The sequence below is a fragment of the Cynocephalus volans genome, chromosome 3, assembly GCF_027409185.1.
Source record: "Cynocephalus volans isolate mCynVol1 chromosome 3, mCynVol1.pri, whole genome shotgun sequence".
NCBI classification, from domain to species: Eukaryota; Metazoa; Chordata; class Mammalia; order Dermoptera; family Cynocephalidae; genus Cynocephalus; species Cynocephalus volans.
The window spans coordinates 139060682-139081951 of NC_084462.1; the positions used below are offsets into that span (position 1 = coordinate 139060682).

The 21270-nt window shown below is 37.4% G+C and overlaps 1 protein-coding gene across 1 annotated transcript in view; it reads left to right on the plus strand.

Annotated features, from left to right (window-relative positions):
- Positions 1-21270, plus strand: part of PELI2 (pellino E3 ubiquitin protein ligase family member 2) — a 178503-nt gene that overhangs the window by 148236 nt on the left and 8997 nt on the right. The window contains exon 3 of the mRNA XM_063091699.1: positions 11850-11951. Within this exon, the coding sequence (XP_062947769.1) occupies positions 11850-11951 (102 nt within the window). The remainder of the gene's footprint in view (positions 1-11849; positions 11952-21270) is intronic.

Below are 21270 nucleotides of genomic sequence, written 5' to 3' on the forward strand. Positions count from 1 at the left end.
GGCAGAGCATATTCACAAGTAGCCACATTTCCTCCTCCTTCCAAGAGCTTTTGGCTCCTGTACCTTTTCAGAATCCTGTCGCAGACTATGCCAATTGTCGTGATCTTTTATCTGCCCGTAATCCTGCCGACTAGGCCAATTGTCAAGCTAGGGCTGGGTCTGGAACTCACAGACCCCTCAAGCCCATTCACAGACTGGGTCACAAAACCCTTCACACACCAGGCTGGGTCACCAGACCCCTCACATGCAGGTCTATGAGCTAGGTAACCGGCAAAAAGGTCTTTGGAGCCATAGGTTTCGAGAGCATGGCCACGCACGGCGGACGCCCGAGGCAGTCAATGCCAGCCAAGTGCTGGCACCGCACGTGAGCACTAACTCCACCCACACACAATTTATTTACAAAGAATGCGCTGCACCAACCCCAACTGGACCTAAGGTGAGGGGGCCTGACTTAATTATTTTATTTTCCCAACAATTACATATTATAAATCTCTATCAGTGCCTTTTTGTAGGTACATATGGACTTAAAAGAGGCATAAAATTCTTATAGACATATGAGCCGTGTTTGTTTTAATGTCTGGAGACTCAGAGAACTTCTTGACATTTAGTTTTTAGTTGGAAGTTAACCAGGACAACAAGTTCTGAGTGTTCCCATCCCTGAATGGCAAAGGCTGGCTGAGCTGAGCCTCTGACACAAGTAGTGTAGAGATAAGAAAACACAGATCCTCAGCTGAGAAGAAAATGTCTTGGCTCAGAAAGGGCCTGGTCTGGGCATCTAGGATTGCAAAGTAATACTTAATTTTTTAAGCTGGATAAAGTTGGAATTCTTTATTCTGTGTATCTGTAGTTACCTAATTGTACATTTTTAACCCAGTAAAATTCACAACTGTAATAAACTGGCTTTTATAGACTCAAAACATTTGATCTGAGAGTGCCCCTATTGGTAACTTTGCTAGTGAGTAGAGCAGGTGAGGGGAAGACCCGAGGAAAGAAGCTCTGAATCTCATCTTGTATCTGTAGCAGTTCATTCATTCATTCATTAGACATTCATTGAATGCCACCTTATTAGTCTTTCTGTGTAGCTTATAACAGAAATATCCAAAACTGGGTTATTTGTAAAGAAACAATATTTATTGCTTACCATTTTGATGGCTAAGAAGTCCAAAGTCCAGGAAACACATCTGGTGAGGGCCTTGTTCTTGGTTGTAATTCTACTGCAAAACAGGGTGCCATATGACAAATATGGCTTGAGCAAGAGAGAGAAAACTTCTCATGCACTCTTCTTTTAAAGCTGTCAGAATCACACCCATGACCACTATTAAACCATCAATGGATGAATCCATTCAGTAAGGCATGTTCCTCAAAATCTAATCACCTCTTCAAGGCTCCACCTTTCACTTACCATTGTAGGATTTCCTACCCTCTTAACCCTGTCACAGTAGGGGTTAAGTTTCTAATGCATGGAATTTTGGGGGACACAATTCAGTCCATAGCACTGGCCATGTGCTCCATACTGGAGATGAAAGAATAAATAAGACCTCTGAGGTGCTCACAGTGTTGTGAGAGCAGAGACAGTGACCTGCCTTCTCATCACAGCTACACAATACAAAAGTAGGAAATCAGTACTGTCAACCCAACAAGCTGCTTGGGCCAGTTTTATTTACAGGGTTAGATGGCTTTGTTGCAAAATTTGAAGTAGTGTTAGTAAAATCACAACATTATTTTACAGTAATTGTGTTAAAACTAAATTATAATGCCAAGAGAAAGCCCTATCTACTCTCCTTTCTGATATTTCAGAAATAGATTTCAAAACAACTTGGTGCTTTGGGGAAATTTTTATTTCCAAAATACCTGAAATGATTGACTCAGACAGTGAATCTTTAATTTTCTAGAAGCTGTATTTTTGAAAACCATATTTTAAATGTTAAAAAACACTGTTGAAAAATTGATACTTCTGACAACAAAAAAGAGCTTAATGCCTTATGTACTTGCAGATGTCTCTGTAAGACATGACCCCAGATTGGAAGTGAAAATTGATCTCAATCTTAAACTCTTCCCTTAACTTCTCCCAGCAACCTAAATCTGACCCCACTCTAGACTGTAATATATTCAAACAAGATCCTGTAATTGAGGGAAGTCTGCACCTCTCCATTACTTCTCAGGTGGCCTTAGTTGCCCTGGTTTCGACTGCCACCCTTTTTTTGCTCCAAATCCTAGTTCTGGCTTAAGTCTCAGTCTTCTTGGGCCAGTTCATCACCATGCTTCTGCTCCCTGCGGGTGCAGCCTATTTGGACACCAGCACTCAGGGATCTCGTATGAGCAGGACTCCTCTCCTGGCTTGGTATTACCAGAGGGAAATCCCTGCTGGCACTGGAGGTAACTTTGAGGTGGATGTCACACTAATTGTGAAGTTCCTCAGCCACCTCTACTACAGGGCATGCATTCCCTGCTGCATCAGAGCCACTCTTCACCTTCTGGGGACTTGTTTCTCCTTGCACAGTCTCTTTTCCTACATCCTCATCTTCCCCAAATCCAGAGGCCTCCAAATCATAGTCCTCAGCTAGAACTTTCCTAATCAAAAAGGCACAGAAAAAGTTTTCCTCACCCAAGAGCATTCACCTTTCCTAACCCTGGCCATTCACCTTTAGCAGCATAAATAACTGGCAGAAGTTTGAAATTACAGGTTTTCTTTAAATGGGTTTAACATTCAAGGTGTCCTGTATCAGGCATTCAAGGCCTCAATATACCAATGCTTCCTTTTCTGTTTGGGGCCTAGGCAAGGCTCCCCTTTGCTGTGGGCAGTTTCCACTCATGGTTATGCTTTCCATATAAATAGACTTTTTCAGGTGTTACATAGGCTTATATAGTTTGGGTCATAAGAATTTTTTTAGAATAAAACCACTGTGGAAGAATCGGGTCCAGTAATGACTTAGGACCTATGAAATGGTGGTTTCTATGCTTCCCAAAGTGGCATGGAAGTGTCTCCAGGGCACTTTGCCCAGGACTGTACTAGGCCATGGGGTGGCACATAGCGAATCTTCCTGGGGCATTGATTTCCCAGCAAATTTGGGAGAAATGTTTAAATGTTAAAACTAGCAAGCACGTTACAGAATAGAAAACAAAATTTATAATTTAAGGTAAGATGTTTTAAGCATGGGAAACTTCACTTAAGGGCAGCTCTCCCATATATCGCCAAGGTTCAGGTAACTTTCTTCCTGTTAAGGCAACTTTGCTAGAAGTTTGAGAAACACTGTACTTAAGAAGGCACCATCATACAAAAAATGTGTAACTTTTAAAAGGTTTTATGTTACAGGGGCATGTTAACTCCTTTTTTTAAAAAAGTTTTTTTGGGGGATAGGGGGCTGGCCGGTATGGGGAACCGAACTCTTGTCATTAGTGTTACGAGGCTGCTCTCTAACCAGCTGAGCTAACTGGCCAGCCTTAACTCCTTGTTTTGCAGGTAATTGGCAAACTACAGAAATTCTTTTTTTATGTAACATGTGTATACCAAGAAAGTTCTGTTTGAGTTGATATTTTTATAAATGAAAGCAATTTAAATACAAGGGACATTTTTTAAGTGATATACATACAAATTGTGAAATGATACCACAGTCTACTTCACACCTGCATCACATCCCCTTATTTTAAATTGAAAATAGTTCTTTTTAAATTTGGCTTTCAAAAAATGTCACAACCAATACCATTGAGTTTATCTGACTCAGACCAATGAAAATTTAAGATTATGATTGTTAGTAGAGTCAAATAGTTCAAGAAATATTTTTGAAATTTCCAGACATATTAAAGATCTGTATTATTTCTAATACTTATATTATCTTAATAAAACAAGTAAAATAAAATATCAGTTCCATCATGAAGTTTCTTGAGGCATATTATTAAATAACCATGAAATTAACCAAGCTAACTTCAAAGTTGATTTGGAATGTTGTACTGTTTTTTTTTTTTTTTATAATTGTGCTGTTATTTATTTATTTATTTATTTATATTTTTTTAAAAATTTTATTTTGTCGATATATATTGTGCCTGATTATTGCTCCCCATCACCAAAACCTCCCTCCCTTCTCCCTCCCCCCCTCCCCCCCCAACAATGTCCTTTCTGTTTGCTTGTCGTATCAACTTCAAGTAATTGTGGTTGTTATATCTTCTCCCCCCCCCCCCCCGGTTTGTGTGTGTGTGTGTGTGTGTGTGTGTGTGAATTTATATATTAATTTTTAGCTCCCACCAATAAGTGAGAACATGTGGTATTTCTCTTTCTGTGCCTGACTTGTTTCACTTAATATAATTCTCTCAAGGTCCATCCATGTTGTTGCAAATGGCAGTATTTCATTCGTTTTTATAGCTGAGTAGTATTTCATTGTGTAGATGTACCACATTTTCCGTATCCACTCATCTGATGATGGACATTTGGGCTGGTTCCAACTCTTGGCTATTGTAAAGAGTGCTGCGATGAACATTGGGGAACAGGTATACCTTCGACTTGATGATTTCCATTGCTCTGGGTATATTCCCAACAGTGGGGTAGCTGGGTCGTATGGTAGATCTATCTGCAATTGTTTGAGGAACCTCCATACCATTTTCCATAGAGGCTGCACCATTTTGCAGTCCCACCAACAATGTATGAGAGTTCCTTTTTCTCCGCAACCTCGCCAGCATTTATCGTTCAGGGTCTTTTGGATTTTAGCCATCCTAACTGGGGTTAGATGGTATCTCAGTGTGGTTTTGACTTGCATTTCCCGGATGCTGAGTGATGTTGAGCATTTTTTCATATGTCTGTTGGCCATTTGTATATTTTCCTTAGAGAAATGCCTACTTAGCTCTTTTGCCCATTTTTTAATTGGGTTGCTTGTTTTTTTTCTTGTTAAGTTGTTTGAGTTCCTTATATATTCTGGATATTAATCCTTTGTCAGATGTATATTTTGCAAATATTTTCTCCCACTCTGTTGGTTGTCTTTTAACTCTGTTAATTGTTTCTTTTGCTGTGCAGAAGCTTTTTAGTTTGATATAATCCCATTTGTTTATTTTTCCTTTGGTTGCCCATGCTTTTGGGGTCATATTCATGAAGTCTGTTTCCAGTCCTATTTCCTGAAGTGTTTCTCCTATGTTTTCTTTAAGAAGTTTTATTGTTTCAGGGTGTATATTTAAATCCTTAATCCATTTTGAGTTGATTTTAGTATACGGTGAGATGTATGGATCTAGTTTCATTCTCCTGCATATGGATATCCAGTTATCCCAGCACCATTTGCTGAAGAGGCAGTCCCTTCCCCAGTGAATAGGCTTGGTGCCTTTGTCAAAGATCAGATGGCAGTAAGTGTGTGGGTTGATTTCTGGATTCTCTATTCTATTCCATTGGTCAGTGTGTCTGTTTTTATGCCAGTACCATACTGTTTTGGTTATTATAGCTTTGTAGTATAGCTTAAAGTCAGGTAGTGTTATGCCTCCAGCTTTATTTTTTTTGCTCAGCATTGCTTTGGCTATGCGTGGTCTTTTATTGTTCCAAATAAATGTCTGGATAGTTTTTTCCATTTCTGAGAAAAATGTCTTTGGAATTTTGATGGGGATTGCATTGAATTTGTATATCACTTTGGGTAGTATGGACATTTTCACTATGTTGATTCTTCCAATCCAAGAGCATGGGATACCTTTCCATCTTCTTGTATCCTCTCTAATTTCTCTCAGCAGTGGTTTGTAGTTCTCATTATAGAGATTTTTCACCTCCTTGGTTAACTCAATTCCTAAGTATTTTATTTTTTTGGTGGCTATTGTAAATGGGCAGGCTTTCTTGATTTCTCTTTCTGCATGTTCACTATGGGAGAAAAGAAATGCTACTGATTTTTGTGTGTTGATTTTGTATCCTGCTACTGTGCTGAAATCATTTATCAATTCCAAGAGTTTTTTTGTAGAGGTTTTAGGCTGTTCGATATATAGGATCATGTCATCTGCAAACAGGGACAGTTTGACTTCATCTTTTCCAATCTGGATGCCCTTTATTTCCTTCTCTTCTCTGATTGCTCTGGCTAGTACTTCCAACACTATGTTGAATAGGAGTGGTGAGAGTGGGCATCCTTGTCTAGTTCCTGTTCTTAAAGGAAAAGCTTTCAGCTTTTCCCCATTCAGGATGATATTGGCAGTGGGTTTGGCATATATGGCTTTAATTATGTTGAGATACTTTCCCTGTATACCTAACTTATAGAGGGTCTTTGTCATGAATGAGTGCTGAACTTTATCAAATGCTTTTTCAGCATCTATAGAGATGATCATATGGTCCTTGTGTTTGAGTTTATTAATATGGTGTATCACATTTATCGATTTGCGTATGTTGAACCAACCTTGCATCCCTGGGATGAATCCCACTTGATCGTGATGAATAATTTTACGTATGTGTTGCTGTATTCTGTTTGCTAGTATTTTAGTGAGGATTTTTGCATCTATATTCATCAAGGATATCAGCCTGTAGTTTTCTTTTTTGGTTATATCTTTACCTGGTTTTGGTATCAGGATGATGTTTGCTTCATAGAATGAGTTTGGGAGATTTGCGTCCGTTTCAATCTTTTGGAATAGTTTGTAAAGAATCGGTGTCAATTCCTCTTTGAATGTTTGGTAAAATTCTGCTGTGAATCCATCTGGTCCTGGGCTTTTCTTTGTTGGGAGCCTACTGATAACAGCTTCAATCTCCTTTATTGTTATTGGTCTGTTCAAATTTTCTACGTCTTCACGGTTCAGTTTTGGAAGCTTGTGTGTGTCCAGAAATTTATCCATTTCCTCCAGATTTTCAAATTTGTTGGCGTATAGTTGTTTATAGTAGTCTCGAATGATTCCTCGTATTTCAGATGAATCAGTTGTAATATCGCCTTTTTCATTTCTAATTTTGGTTATTTGAGTCTTCTCTCTTCTTTTTTTTGTTAGCCATGCTAATGGTTTGTCAATTTTATTTATCTTTTCACAAAATCAACTTTTTGATTCATTGATCTTTTGAATTGTTTTTTGGTTTTCAATTTCATTCAGTTCTGCTCTGATCTTAATGATTTCTTTCTGTCTGCAAACTTTAGGTTTGGATTGTTCTTGTTTTTCTAGTTCTTTAAGGTGAAGTGTTAGGTTGTTCACTTGCCATCTTTCCATTCTTCTGAAGTGAGCGTTTAATGCAATAAATTTCCCACTCAATACTGCTTTTGCAGTATCCCACAGGTTTTGGCATGATGTATCATTGTTTTCATTAGTTTCAATAAATTTTTTGATTTCCTGCTTGATTTCTTCTTGGACCCATATGTCATTAAGTAGAATGCTGTTTAATTTCCATGTGTTTGTATAGTTTCCAGAGTTTCGTTTGTTATTAATTTCTAGTTTTAATCCATTGTGGTCTGAGAAGATACATGGGATAATTCCAATTTTTTTGAATTTATTGAGACTTGATTTGTGACCTAATATGTGATCTATCCTGGAGAATGATCCATTTGCTGATGAGAAGAATGAATATTCTGAGGTTGTTGGATGGAATGTTGTGTAGATATCTGCCAATTCCAATTGGTCTAGAGTCTTGTTTAGATCTTGTGTTTCTCTACTGATTCTTTGCCTAGATGATCTGTCTAATATTGACAGTGGAGTGTTCAGGTCCCCTGCTATTATGGTATTAGTGTCTATTTCCTTCTTTAGGTCTAATAGAGTTTGTTTTATAAATCTGGCTGCTCCAACATTGGGTGCGTACATATTTATGATTGTTATGTCTTCTTCATGGATCGGTCCTTTTATCATTAAGTAGTGTCCCTCATTGTCTCTTTTTATGGATTTTAGTTTAAAGTCTATTTTGTCAGATATAAGAATAGCTACTCCAGCTCGTTTTTCTTTTCTGTTTGTATGGTAAATCTTTTTCCATCCTTTCACTTTTAGTCTATATGAATCTTTATGGGTGAGGTGGGTCTCTTGTAGGCAGCATATAGTTGGGTCCTCCTTTTTGATCCAGTCAGCCAGTCTGTGCCTTTTGATTGGGGAATTTAAGCCTTTTACGTTAAGAGTTGTTATTGAATGGTGTTGATTTATTCCTAGCATTTTATTGGTTGTTTGGTTGTCTTAGGTGTCTTTTGTTCCTTGCTTTCTGATTTACTGTTTGGTTTCTGTGTTTGTTGGTTCCTTAGGTTGTAGATAGCATTTTTGTTTGCTTGTTTTCTCTTCCTGAATGCCATTTTTATTATAGTAGTGGGTATTGATTTTTCTTGGGTTTTTATGGCAGTGGTAGTTATTTTTCAGGAACCAAACCCAGTACTCCCTTGAGGATTTCTTGTAAGGGTGGTCGTGTGGTAGTGAATTCCCGCAGTTTTTGTTTGTCTGAGAAGTATACTATTTGCCCCTCATTTCAGAAGGATAGCCTTGCAGGGTAAAGTATTCATGGCTGGCAATCTTTGTCTTTTAGTATTTTGAAAATATCATCCCATTCCTTTCTAGCTTTTAGGGTTTGTGATGAAAAGTCTGATGTTAGCCTGACTGGGGCTCCCTTATATGTGATTTGACTCTTCTCTCTTGCAGCTTTTAAGATTCTCTCTTTGTCTCTGAGTTTTGCCTATTTGACTATGACATGTCTTGGAGAAGGCCTTTTTGGGTTGAATACATTTGGAGATCGTTGAGCTTCCTGGATCTGAAGATCTGTGATTTTTCCTATACCTGGGAAGTTTTCTGCCACTATTTTGTTGAATATGTTTTCAATGGAATCTCCATTTTCCTCCCCTTCTGGAATACCCATGACTCGGATATTTGAGCGCTTAAGGTTGTCTGATATCTCTCTCAGATTTTCTTCAATGTCCTTGATTCTTTTTTCTTTCTTTTTGTCTGCTTGTGTTATTTCAACAGCCCATCTTCAAGTTCAGAGGTTCTCTCTTCAACTTCAAGAAGCCTGCTGGTTAAACTCTCCATTGTGTTTTTTATTTCACTGAATAACTTCTTCAGTTCAGCAAGTTCTGCTATGTTTTTTTTCAGGACATTGATTTCCTTGTACATTTCCTCTTTCAGATCCTGTATACTTTTCCTCATTTCATCATGATGTCTAGCTGAGTTTTCTTGTATCTCATTCAGTTTCCTTAGAATTATCACTTGAAATTCCTTGGCAGTCATTTCAAGGGCTTCTTGTTCTATAGGATCTAGAGTTTGAGATTTATTAACTTTTGGTGGTGTACTTTCTTGATTTTTTGTATTTCTGGTATCTTTTTTTTTGATGTTTATTCATTGTGGCAGGGGGTTTCACAGTCCACCGGTTTGAGACTAATGACTAACTAGGATGTTGCTGTGGTTGCCAATTTCGTATGGCTCCCTCCGTGACTGCTCAGTTGGCCTCTAGTGCCTTGTGTGTATGGTTGCCTCGGGTCTTGGGCTTCTCTGGGGAGCCACCTTTCTGGTCAGCTTGGGCTCTGCTGGGCTGGTGGATTACGTACCACAGGGTGTGTGATCTCTGTTGAGCTTTCACTTCTTGTGCAGGACTTCTCCGTGTTCCGTGTGCTCTGGCCCAGGCTGTTGGATCGTGCAGTTGCGACCCCACAGGGTGTGTGGTTTCTGTCAAGTCTCCGCCTCCCTGGCCGCACGTCTCCCCACTCTGTTCGCACTGTGCTGGGCTGGCGCATGTCTTCTGCAACCCTCGTCTATCAGCTGGGCCTTCAAGACCCTGCTCGGCACCGCCGTATCCAGGAAGTCTACCAGGTTTCTGGTAGGCACAGACTACCGGTCGCTCTGGGTGCCTTTGTAGCACTTTGTAGATCTTTCTCGGGACTTGTTCACCTTTGTATCCCCCTGGCATAGACCGAATCTAGCGCCCACATGCAGCCAGCTCTCCGGCAGGTTCAAGCGGACCTGGGAACTCTCCTACCACACTATTCCCAACCAGAAATTGGTTAGGCTTTTTTCCAAACTGGTGGCCGCAGAGATGGTATCTGCCTCCCAGTAACAGGAAGTTTACTGCGGGCTGGAGTCCAGGGTGTGGTGGAGTGACAGTCGGCCCCGCCCGTACTTCCTTGCCCTCCCGACACTGGCCGGGGACACTCCACGCCACCAGCCCCGCCATAGAACCACGGAGGGAGTGGGAGGGGGGCCGGCCCGCAGGCTCCGGAAAGCCCTGCGCCGGGCCAAGCAAGTGGGAAGGCTCAGTGACGGCCGAGCCGGGCGGAGCTGCCAGCACCTGGGAAAATGGAGGCAGCCCCGGGGCGGTGAGTGGACCGGTGATGCAGGCGGGAGCCGGGTGGGCATCAGCCCCCCGAACAGGGCTGGCCTAGGGATCACTCACAGGGCTGTTCCAGGTCGGGTGCTCACTCTCTGCCTCTGGTTTGTCGCCTCCCCAGTTCTCGGCCGCTGCCGCCTCCGGCTGTTCAGTCGTGGTGCGGCTTGGGCATTCCCAGGAATCTTCTTTAATGCCAGCCTGAAACCTCGAATCCTGAATAGGGCACCTGGCCGCCTTCAGCGCGGCCCCGGCCTCCGGGATCCTGTCTGCATCCACAGCAGCCCTGGCGCCGTGTTCCCTGTTTCGAGACTCGCTTTTGCAGCTAAGAAACAGTTCTTTTCCTGCTCCACACTTCAAAGCTGTTGCCTATAAATGAGGCAGCCTCTCCTGCCGGGGGCAAAGTGGCGGTCACCCCCCACGACCGGCCACCAGCAGCGGTCCTCCCTTAAGCGATGGCATGAGGAAGGTCCACAAGTTTCTCGGCTGCCTGAGGCCCAGTGGCCGCCTTTTCCACCTCAGCTACTCCGCGCCAACCGCTGCAGCCACCGCCATCTTGAAACCGTCTGGAATGTTGTACTGTTTATTGTTCTGTGCAATTACATTAGTCAAATATAAATGTTTGGTACATTTTCATTAACATGCTATATGTGTCCAGCTACTTCCAAGCTTTCTTGGTCTTCATATAGTGTCATCATTCAATAAATGTCTAATAGAAAGCCTTATTAAAGTTTTATTCATTAAACTTAATGTAAAAGAATGGAAATGAAGGTAAATTAGGTTAAAATAGAATGGATAAAATGTAATTGAAATAATGTGGAGTCAAATTTAAATCAATTTCTTTGTTAATTAAGAAATATTAAACGTATATGAGTACAACGTAAGATGTGTTCAAATATATCATTATGGAAAAAATAAGAGCAGTATCTTATCCTGTTATTTCTAGATTATTTAAAAAAGAATATTTGCTTTTCTAGTCTAAAAATAGAAAAAGGGTAAAACTAAGTTAACTACCTTATTTGTTAATTTAGAAAAGATCTGGGTTAAGCAACTGCTTATACAAGATTTAAATAAGATGTAGAGCAGTGCACCAATATGGTTATCATTGGCTAGAACAGTACATTATTATATAGAAATCCTGATAGACCATAGTTTTTTTCAATGATTTTTTTTACTATGCTTATAATATCTCTCACCTAGGAAGGATAATATAACAAAATGTTGTTGACTTATCTGTTGTGTGAAATAATTTTAAATTTGTGAATAAATCACCATATTAGCCTAAAATTCTGTCACTGAGTTTAGTAATATGGAGAAAGTTTTTGTTTTTCTGGGAATATTATTAAGTCAAGTATTGTAAACTAGTAAATTAACTTTTATTTGATTTAAATAAAATATTATTCATAATACAGAATATTTGATGAAATCAGAATTGTGACTGTTGGCTCCTCTGTGGTTCAGGGGACAGAGCACAGGGACAGGCCATGACTGTTAGGAAAATGCTGGCTTGTGCTAGGTGTTGTTGGTAGAATGATGACTCTTAACTATAGACAGAATTGTAGTCAAGATTGAGTTGTAGTTGTTAATTGAAGTTGTTAAAATGAAATTTTAATGAGTTTTTATATTTATAAAATTTTATTATTAGGCTATCAGCTGCAAAGGTCAACACAGTATATCCTACACTTTGTCAAGAAATCAGACTGTGGTGGTCGAGTACACGCATGATAAAGATACGGATATGTTTCAGGTAACATCTTTCTTTTTTACTGGAAACCTTAGCATTTTTTCCCTTCAGTTCTGTATTTTGATATGTAATCAGAACTTCAAGCACAGTGGTGTTTGGTAATGACCCGGGGGAATGAAGTGAAAATAATAAAAAAATCATTTCTATCTGGTTTTTCAAAGGTTAAGAAAAAAGTTAATTCTAAAATTGTAAAAAGAAATTATAAAGGCTACATTCGCAGATCTAAATTCAATAAAAATAGACATTAATAGCAATAAAATATTTTAAAGCCACCTACTTTTAAAAGCCAACATATTCATAATACTTTCCAAATAACACTTGAATCAAAGTACAATTATAGACCTTTCTGAAAATAACGGTGGAAGCATTATGTAACAAAACTCATGGGATGTGGCTGCTTCTTACTCAGAAGAAAATGCCTTAAGTCCTTTTATTATTTTTTTTAAAGAATGAATGAATGAAAATCAAAGAACTAAACATTTATCTCAAAAAATTCTTTTTTAAAAAAATGACTAAGGATGGGATGGGTTTAGAAATAATTTTAGTGGTATACAATAGAAAGTCCAGAAATATATCAAAAGAAAGCATGAGGAAGGAAATAAATAATCATCAATTAATGAATTTAAAAGGAAGAGAATAAATAAATATAACCAAGGTTTGGTACCTTAAAACAACAGAAAATTTAAATTTAGGCTAATAAAGGGAAAAAAGCAAACGTAAGTTGGGAGTAATGAGGGTTTGCATTTAAATTATTAAATAAATAATGTGAAACAAATGTTAAAAGTATGGTGGATACTGACACTATGTCCTGTGCTTAATAAATTTAAAGAGAATAACCATTTCTATGTGGAAATGAAGGAACAAAAAGTCCTAGAACACACTTTAGGAGAACTCATATTCTTGGAGTGGAGAAGGATTAATAACAAATGAAGAAATAAATTTTATTTTACACATCTTAGCTTCTTTGTGAAGGTCAAGAAAATTAAATGGCAAACTAGGGAAAATTTAGGCAACAAATCAAGTAGATGAAGAATTGATACCTGTAATATATGAATTTATTTTCCCATACTTTAAAAAATAGACAAAGAACAAAATGTGTCATTCTAAAAAGAAGAAATATAAATGGCCAATAAAAATATAAATGATTTTTGTCTATTTTAATAAAAAACTAGAAATCTACATTTCTAGCAGTAGGTGAGAATTGTTACAGTTTGGTACAGTTAGATCTAAAACACTGTGTAGCTGTTACATGATTATTAAATAGGAAATACAATAAGTGAGAACAGGCAAGTGCCCAGACAATACTTTATTTTTTATATGCACACACACACATATAAACATATCTATGAAAGAGAGATGAGACTAGAAAGAAATGCCCTAGCTCTTCTACCCTGTTCTCTGTAACATCTTGAAGTACACGCCAAATTTGGACCACCTACATCAGTCCTTTTTGTCAAAAAAGAAATAAAATTCTATATCATTTTTAAAAATATTGGCAGTGGTTGTGAACATCAACACCTCAGACTGATAAGAAACAGCCTAAAGCAAAATCATCTTTCTCTAAACTTTCAAACTTTGGGAGAAATATCTGCTTTTCTTGTATCCATCACATTTAAAATTAATAGTACAAATGGTATAAATTAGCCATCTGGGCAAAAAGGTTGTGTCAGCACCTCACACCATAAAATTTCAAGTAGATCAAAGATTTAAAGATTTTTTTTTTTAATTAAGCAGAAGTATTAGAAGAAAATATAGGGAATTATCCTATAACTTCAAAATTATGAGACAAAACCCACAAACCATAAAAGAAGTGGTTGATAAATTTTGTCTTTTAGATAGTTAAATTTCTGTTTGGCCAAAAGATAATAAAATAAAAACAAAAGGCAGATGTCAAGTGAGGGAATCATAAAGGGTTAATGTTTCAAATATCTGAGGTACTCCTAGAAATAACTGAGGAAAAGAACTACAATCAAACAGACAAATGGAAAAAGATTTGGCAGTTCATCAAAAAGAGAAAATAAATAGCTTTTAAAAATAAGAAAATATGCTCAACCTCACTTATGTAAAGAGAGATGTGAATTAAAATCACACAGAGATACCATTTTTCACTTACAGATTTGCAAAAATCCAAAAGGTTTTGTCAAAGATGTGGGGGAAACAGATGCTTTCTTACATCCTATAAATTGGTGTAACCTCTATGGGGTAATGATTTGGAAATACTTATGAAAAATACAAAATGATTGCATGGTTTGACTCAGCTCTTCTTTTTATAGAGATTACCCCAGAGGTATCCTTACATACCTGCAAAATGACATTTGTACAAAGGTATTGCTTAAAGCATTGCTTAATAGCAAAAAAGATTGGAAACAACCTAAATGTCTTTCAGTAAGGGACCAGTTCAGTAAATTTGGTACAGCTACGTAGTGTAGTTCTCCAAGGCAGTAAAACAGAATAAGGAAAAGCTTTATGTATGGACACGGAAAGTGCTCCAAACATATTAAATGAATTATATATTAATGCTGTATTATTAAGTATATTAAGTCATATTGATAGTATTATATTCAGTTAAGATTACTTAATGTTAAATATTAATAAATTGAATAACTTATTAAATGTACTAAATAATATGAAATAAATTAAATGTTAAATTACTATTGTTAAATGCTTAAAATAATGCTCATATGCATTAAAAATCTCTAAAAGGATAAACAAGATATTAGCAGTTGTCTTTGTGGGGAAGGGGACTGGGCTGGTGGTATACAGGGAGATATTTCACACTTTTTGATTTTGGAACAGTGTGAATGTGTTAGCTATTAAAAAAAAAAAAGCCAAAAAAACTGCACAATCCTAGACATACACACAGATAGATGAAATACAGATAGATATGATCACAGACATGGACATAGTTATAAGTGCCAGTTTGAATTCAAAAGAAAGATTTATCAAATTTGGGCAAAATATTAACAGTAGTTTTACTCTTTATGCCATTCCATTGTATAATCTTTTAAATGTCTTCTCTTCTCATTCTATCAAAGCAAATCTCTTCCTAATAAGTATATTCATATACTTCCCTGTTGATATATTTATGGAACTCCACAATTATTTTTTTTTATTACTTACCAAAATTATGCTTATTCAATTTATAATACTTTTTTAGTACTTACTGTAGTGAAGACTTATAAGATTTTTCTTACTACTTATAGTAGTAAAGATTTATAAGAGTTTTTTACATGGATACAGAGGATTCTTAATACTTTAAAAAGTGAATCAAGAATATTTGATAACTGTCAGTGATATGTTTTTTACCACTTAAAATCAAAAGTTTACTGGGTTGGCACATGTAATAGGTAAGTCAAATACTATTCAAGTGGGAGACACTGAATTTCTTTAAGGAGAATCTTGTTTCTTAGTAATTTTTCAAAATCTCATGTAGTACAGGTTGAATATTCCTTATGCAAAATGCTTGGGACCAGAAGTGTTTTAGATTTTGGTATATTTGCATTATTATACTTACCAGTTGGCCATCACTAATCAGAAAATACAAAAGCTAAAAAAGTTTCAAATTTTGGAGCATTTTGGATTCTAGATTTTTGGATTAGGGATGCTCTACTTGTCTCTTCAGTGACATGTTGTGACATGTGTCCTCTTCACTATTGTACAGTCACATTCTGCTCAAATTGTTCACTTTCTTCCTTCTCATCTCTGCAGCATGAATTAAACATTTAGTTGGCTTTCTTTAACTTCCTTTTACTAACTTATAAGTGCTTTATGTGTATTTCCCATTTTGTCAGACAGAATGGGAAGACTATTGAAAGACTGAAGATTTAATAAATTAATAAATTTTTAAACTGCAAGTCCATAACAATGAATAATATAATGACCATTCGTACATTTTGGTGTCACTGCTTCGATTTGTGCTAAAACACCAGTAGTTTTCCCCACCATTGCTTTAGCACCCAACATAGTGGAAAAGGTAAATGGCTCTTCGTTTTATTATGAAAGGAATTTTGGCCTCGTGGACCTGGACCCCTTGACAGGGTCTCAGAGACCCTCAGGGGTTCATGGACTACCCTCTGAGAAAAACCAATTTATACCCACCTCTTAATTACATAGCCGAGAAAGCTGGGTCTTTGAAAGGAAAAGTAACTTGTACTAAGGTCGAAGAAAGCATTCGTGGCAGAACTGAGGTTTAGGTTTCCTGAGTTCTTCATTCTCTACACAGTACCAGCTCCACCTCTCTAAATAAAGCATAGAAAGCCAAAGAAAAATGTATGTATTTTTAAGAAAACATCACACATTTATCATTTTTATTAAAAAGACAAGCTCATTTTAAATTTTTTCCTCTTTTTAGCAGGTTTATGTGTCCAAACCTACCACTGACAAAAAGCACTGAAGCTTTCACATTTCTCAAGTATGGACCTTCGTGTGGAGGGCTGTTCATTTTGGGCATTCCCATTAAAAGATTTCTAGGTTAATTGAGGATCTAAAAGCCGAACATCAGAATGAATCACAAAGGATCGTTGTGCCGCGTTTCCCACAGTGGAATCAGATAGTGGGCTCAGAACTTGGAAATATTATTGCAACGCTAGATCTGAATTTAGGGGATGGATTGATTAGGTGTGAGAAAGTCTGAATTAATATAACCAGAATAAGATCTTAGTAATTATTTTCTGGAGTAGGAAGAATGAAAGAAAGGCAAGAGAGAAGAGCCTGAAAAGAAAGTAAAATATGAAGAAGAAAGCTAGTGCGTGGAAGGAATGAGAGGAAGTGGTGGAATGTCTCACAAGAGTGCCTGCGGTGCAGTGTGGTGCCACGCGCATGCTGACCACAGGGGCAGGAGACTGGCTGGGTCCCGCAGCCAGTGCGAAGTGGTCTTTTTCCCCTCCCATTTCTTAATTTCACAGGCTTTGAGCCTGGGTGCCATGATGCCTTATGTTTTGGGTTTGGTTTTTGTTTGTTTGGCTTTTAATTCGATGGTTTACGTAGTTTTAGATGGTGACATTTAATTAGCATCTGTTTAGATAAGAGAAAAATGTTAAAGAATATCTTCATTTTTTCAGTATGTTGAAACATTATATGCATGTGTGTGCGTTTCACAGCATTCAAGTTCACTGTCACAATCCTCTGTCCTTTTCTTTTCTTGGGTATTTACTGTGTCAGATATTCATCTGCTGCTGGGGGTAGGGAGCTAAGGCTCCCTTCTCATGGAGTCTGCATTCTAAAGGAGACAGACCACAAATGAGCAAGCATTCCAGGCAGAGAAACACCAAGTGCAAAGAACCCAAGTCAACAAACAGCAGAGAGGAGGAGGGGGTGAAATGAGATGAACAGGAGAGGGAGGGCCTTCCAGCCAGGTGAAGAGTTTGGGTTTTATTCTAAGGATTTGGAGAAGCTGTCAGCACATTTTAAGCAAGGGAGAGATAAAATCTAATTTATATTTTTGTGAGATATCTCTAACTACTGTATGGGGAAGAATCTAGAAGGCAAATATGAAAACAGAGAGACCAGTTTGGAGGCTAGGAAATGGAATCCAAGTAAGAGAAGATGGTAACTGGAACTAAGATGAAACAAGTGGAAGAACTGGAGATGTGTTTTGGAGGTGCAAGTGACAGGGTTTTTACAGAGGGCTGAGATGGGTGCAGAGGAAGTGAAGAAACAAGGATAATTCTTGGGTTTGAATTTTAGCCTGAGCAAATTGGATGCCAGACAGTCGGTGTCATAGGGAAATCCAGGGGCTGAAAGGGGGTCCAAGTGGAGACTGGGAGAGCTAGTCTGATGCTCAGGGGAGAGATGAGAGCTTTGGGGCTAATAAATGGGATTTAATGAGATTACTAGGGAAAGAACAGAAAGAGAAGAGAAGGGGGGCGCTATTTACCAACTAGCCTAGAAGTGGTTCATTATTTTATTACCAGATACAGGGTACCAGGGAATGCTGGCTCATTATAAGCCCTGGATTTAGGAATATATTGATACTTGGAGCAGTAGCATGAGTGGTTTCAGTAGAGTTGTAGGAAGGGAAGCTCGGTTTGAGTGGGTTGAGGAGGGAAGTTAAAGAGATGGCTGAGAAATGGAAGGAGTAACTAGTGACAGTTTTGCTAAGAAGTATTGCTGTGAAGTGAATCAGAGAAGTGAGGCTAGAGCTTGAGGGTTGCTTACAGGTGAAGGAAAATGTTTTTTAAAGATGGGAGGCTAGTCAGAGCAGGGCTATTCAAACTGTGCTCCATGAGCAGTGAAATGTATGCGACAGTACAGAATAACACTACTGTGAAAATTGACAAGGTAGGTTTGGAAACTTACATAGCAGTTTGGCATTGCTGAAACATCTGAGCATAGATTATTTTTCTAGTACTCATTTTTGTTGTGTTTTTTAAAAGTATCAGTGACAGGTTGAAATTTAAAATGAAAACAAACAAACAAACTGGTCCTTTAACCACAGGATTTGAGAAACTCCAGAATGTGTTTAAGAGCCAATGGCATGATCTAGTGTAAAGGGAGAAATTGATAATTCAGGAGAGAGAGGAGATTATATCAGGAGCAAAGTCCTTGGGAAGAGGAGAATATTGTTCTTGGGTAGGAGCAATAATATTCCATACTTATCATAGGAGGGAAGTCAGAACATAAAGTTACAGATGCAGGGAGGTGGGTAATTGGTGGAGGAAAGGTGAGGGAGGTCCTTCCAGGTGCTTCAGTACCATCTTACCTGTACTGGCTTTAGCTCACATCCAGGCAAACCCAACTTTTCTTATCAATATAAAATCTAAAGTACTGAATGAGGAAAAATTCTCACTATAGCTGCTCTATGAATATTAGCACTCTATGAATATCACATGAAATTCAGAAACGTCTTGGCTTGTCTTCATGACTGCCTTTAAAATAATGTGGCATTGATTCAGTAGTCAAAAGAATGGTCGGTCAGGCTGTAAGTTTACCACACTGAGTGATTTATCAGTAGCAAAGTGACTTAGATTTTTTTCCTGGCAAAAGCAACATGAGGCTTGTGTTCTAAAGTATAAAATTTTATTAGCCTTCCTAGAGGTTAGATTTAAATGGAAGTGAATTGATAAGCAAATTTTATGTGACCAGTCAGGTAATTATCATGATTTAAAATAAATGATCCCAGCAGTATATTCCAGTTGGAATAAAATTTCATGTTTTACAGTCAATTTCAGTTAATTTATCAAGACATTAATTTATTTGGATGAATTCAGAATGTAGCCCTTCTGGAAGAGAGGAGTTTCTGTAGCTGGGAATGAGCAGTGTGACATTCTAGGAGAGGGTGATTTTAGCTTTGAGCTTATAACAGAGCTTGAAAATTTTTTGCCCTCTTCCATGAGGTTGACAGAAATTAGGACAGAGACTTCGTCAGTGGAGGCTCCAGATTTTGTGAGATGACCAGGGAATTTTGAAACTTTTCTCATTTAACTCCTAAACTTCATTGGAATAGAGGTACAGAACAAGTTTGTTCCTGAGTTTTGAGTGGGCTTTATTTTCTTTATACTTTTTTGTATTAAATATTTTGCAATATGCATTTTTACTTTTCTGATTTTTTAAAAAAGTTTTTAAAGAAAATTAGAGCGGTCTGAATCAGTAAAGCTTCTGAGTTACACACCACTTTATAAGTGAATCCCACAGAGAGAAGATTTTGCAACTTTAGAAAGACAAATGTATGATATGGCTTTATAATATCTCTAATATGGAGTTTATGTTGCATTTTTTAACAAGTTATATGTTTTTCTAATCTTGAAATAACTGACAATCTGGCAATGTGCATCTGTTCAAGTTGATGAGTTTCAGTGAAACCAGCGGTTTAGTTTATTCCAGGCACATTTCATTAGTACAAGAAATTAAAAGTAGTAAAAAACAAGGAAAAATAGATGTCTGTATTCTGTTGGTTTTATAGAGATAGTCAATACATGAGAATGTATATGTGAGATTTACAAAAGAAGTCTAATAATATTGTTCCAGGAAGCAAGCAGAGTTAAGTGATACAAGACTTTTTTTCCACTTTATTCATTTGGATAAAGAAATGTATTATATTGCTTATGTTTTAGATAGAATTTTGAATTGATAGAATAAAAACACCTTGTAAATTGACTTTTGAGGACCTTGTATATCTGTATCTTAGGGCTCTGTATGTTCTTCTTGTTGGCAGACTCGGAATCAAAGTCACTGTTAGGAGAGAACATTAATATATTTAGTGAGAAATTATTTATTTACATGTAAGTGATTTTAACTTAAGTCACATACAACATTTGGCACATACAACATTTATCACTGTTTTCCAATTAAGGATTCATAAGAACATCATTACATAAATGTGTCAATATTCCATCTTGAAGATTTCCTTATTTGTAAATACTTAACTCTTCCTAATTCACAGGAGAGAGCAATTCCTATCTTATTTGAATTTATTGAATAGGAAGAGCTTTGTTAGAACTCTAAGATCTTCCTAATGAAATATATTCTTTCTGGGCGCATTTAAATCTTACAAAGAAAAGTAAGCCAATATAATGTTATGTTTATTATAATATTAGCTTTTTAGACTTCCTCAGGAGAGGTTTTTTAAAAAAATGCAAACTTGAAATGTTGAGACCAGTTTTTAAATCTTTCATTTGACTACATCCCTGTCTTTGGGCTGACTTGTCCAGCCCTTTGTTTCATTCTCATGTGCACTGAGGAACGGTAATGGACGTTTACCGCCGTGTCTGTTAGGGCTGTCCTTGCTCAGTGCTGTGCGTCACTGTTGGGTTTACTTAGTGAGGAAAACCATTCTCTGTAGCTGGGCAGGAGAGTGGGAGACAAGAGTTCCTTTGTTTATTTAAAATCTTGCTGTTTTTCATCTGGAAATAGGAAAAAAAAAAAAAAATGGTTTGCTATGAAAGTAATATTTCTCCCTGGGTCCAAGAGATAAAATCTGATGTGTGGTGGAACGTCTGATGTTTTCCTCCAGAATAGATAAATGAGCTTTTTCTTAGTATTTAAAATCCTGTGGACTAACAGGCATAAAGTTCCAGTTAAGCTAGATGATAAGTTCTTGGTATCTGCTGTACAACATTGTACCTAAAGTCAAAAATTACTATATTGTGTACTCAAATATTTGTTAAGAGGGTAGATCTCATGCCGTGTTCATACCACAGTAAATAAAGTAGAAATTAAAAAAAAAAAAAATGATGGTGGGTTGCCATAATATCTCCCTTAGTTAAATAGGGAAAGGGGTACAACTAAAAATTTTTCATGAAATTCTGACCCTCACAGCAAAGAGAATGAATGTTAAAGGGATCCTGAACACCCATTCCATGTGGAGAAAATATGGTAACCTGAT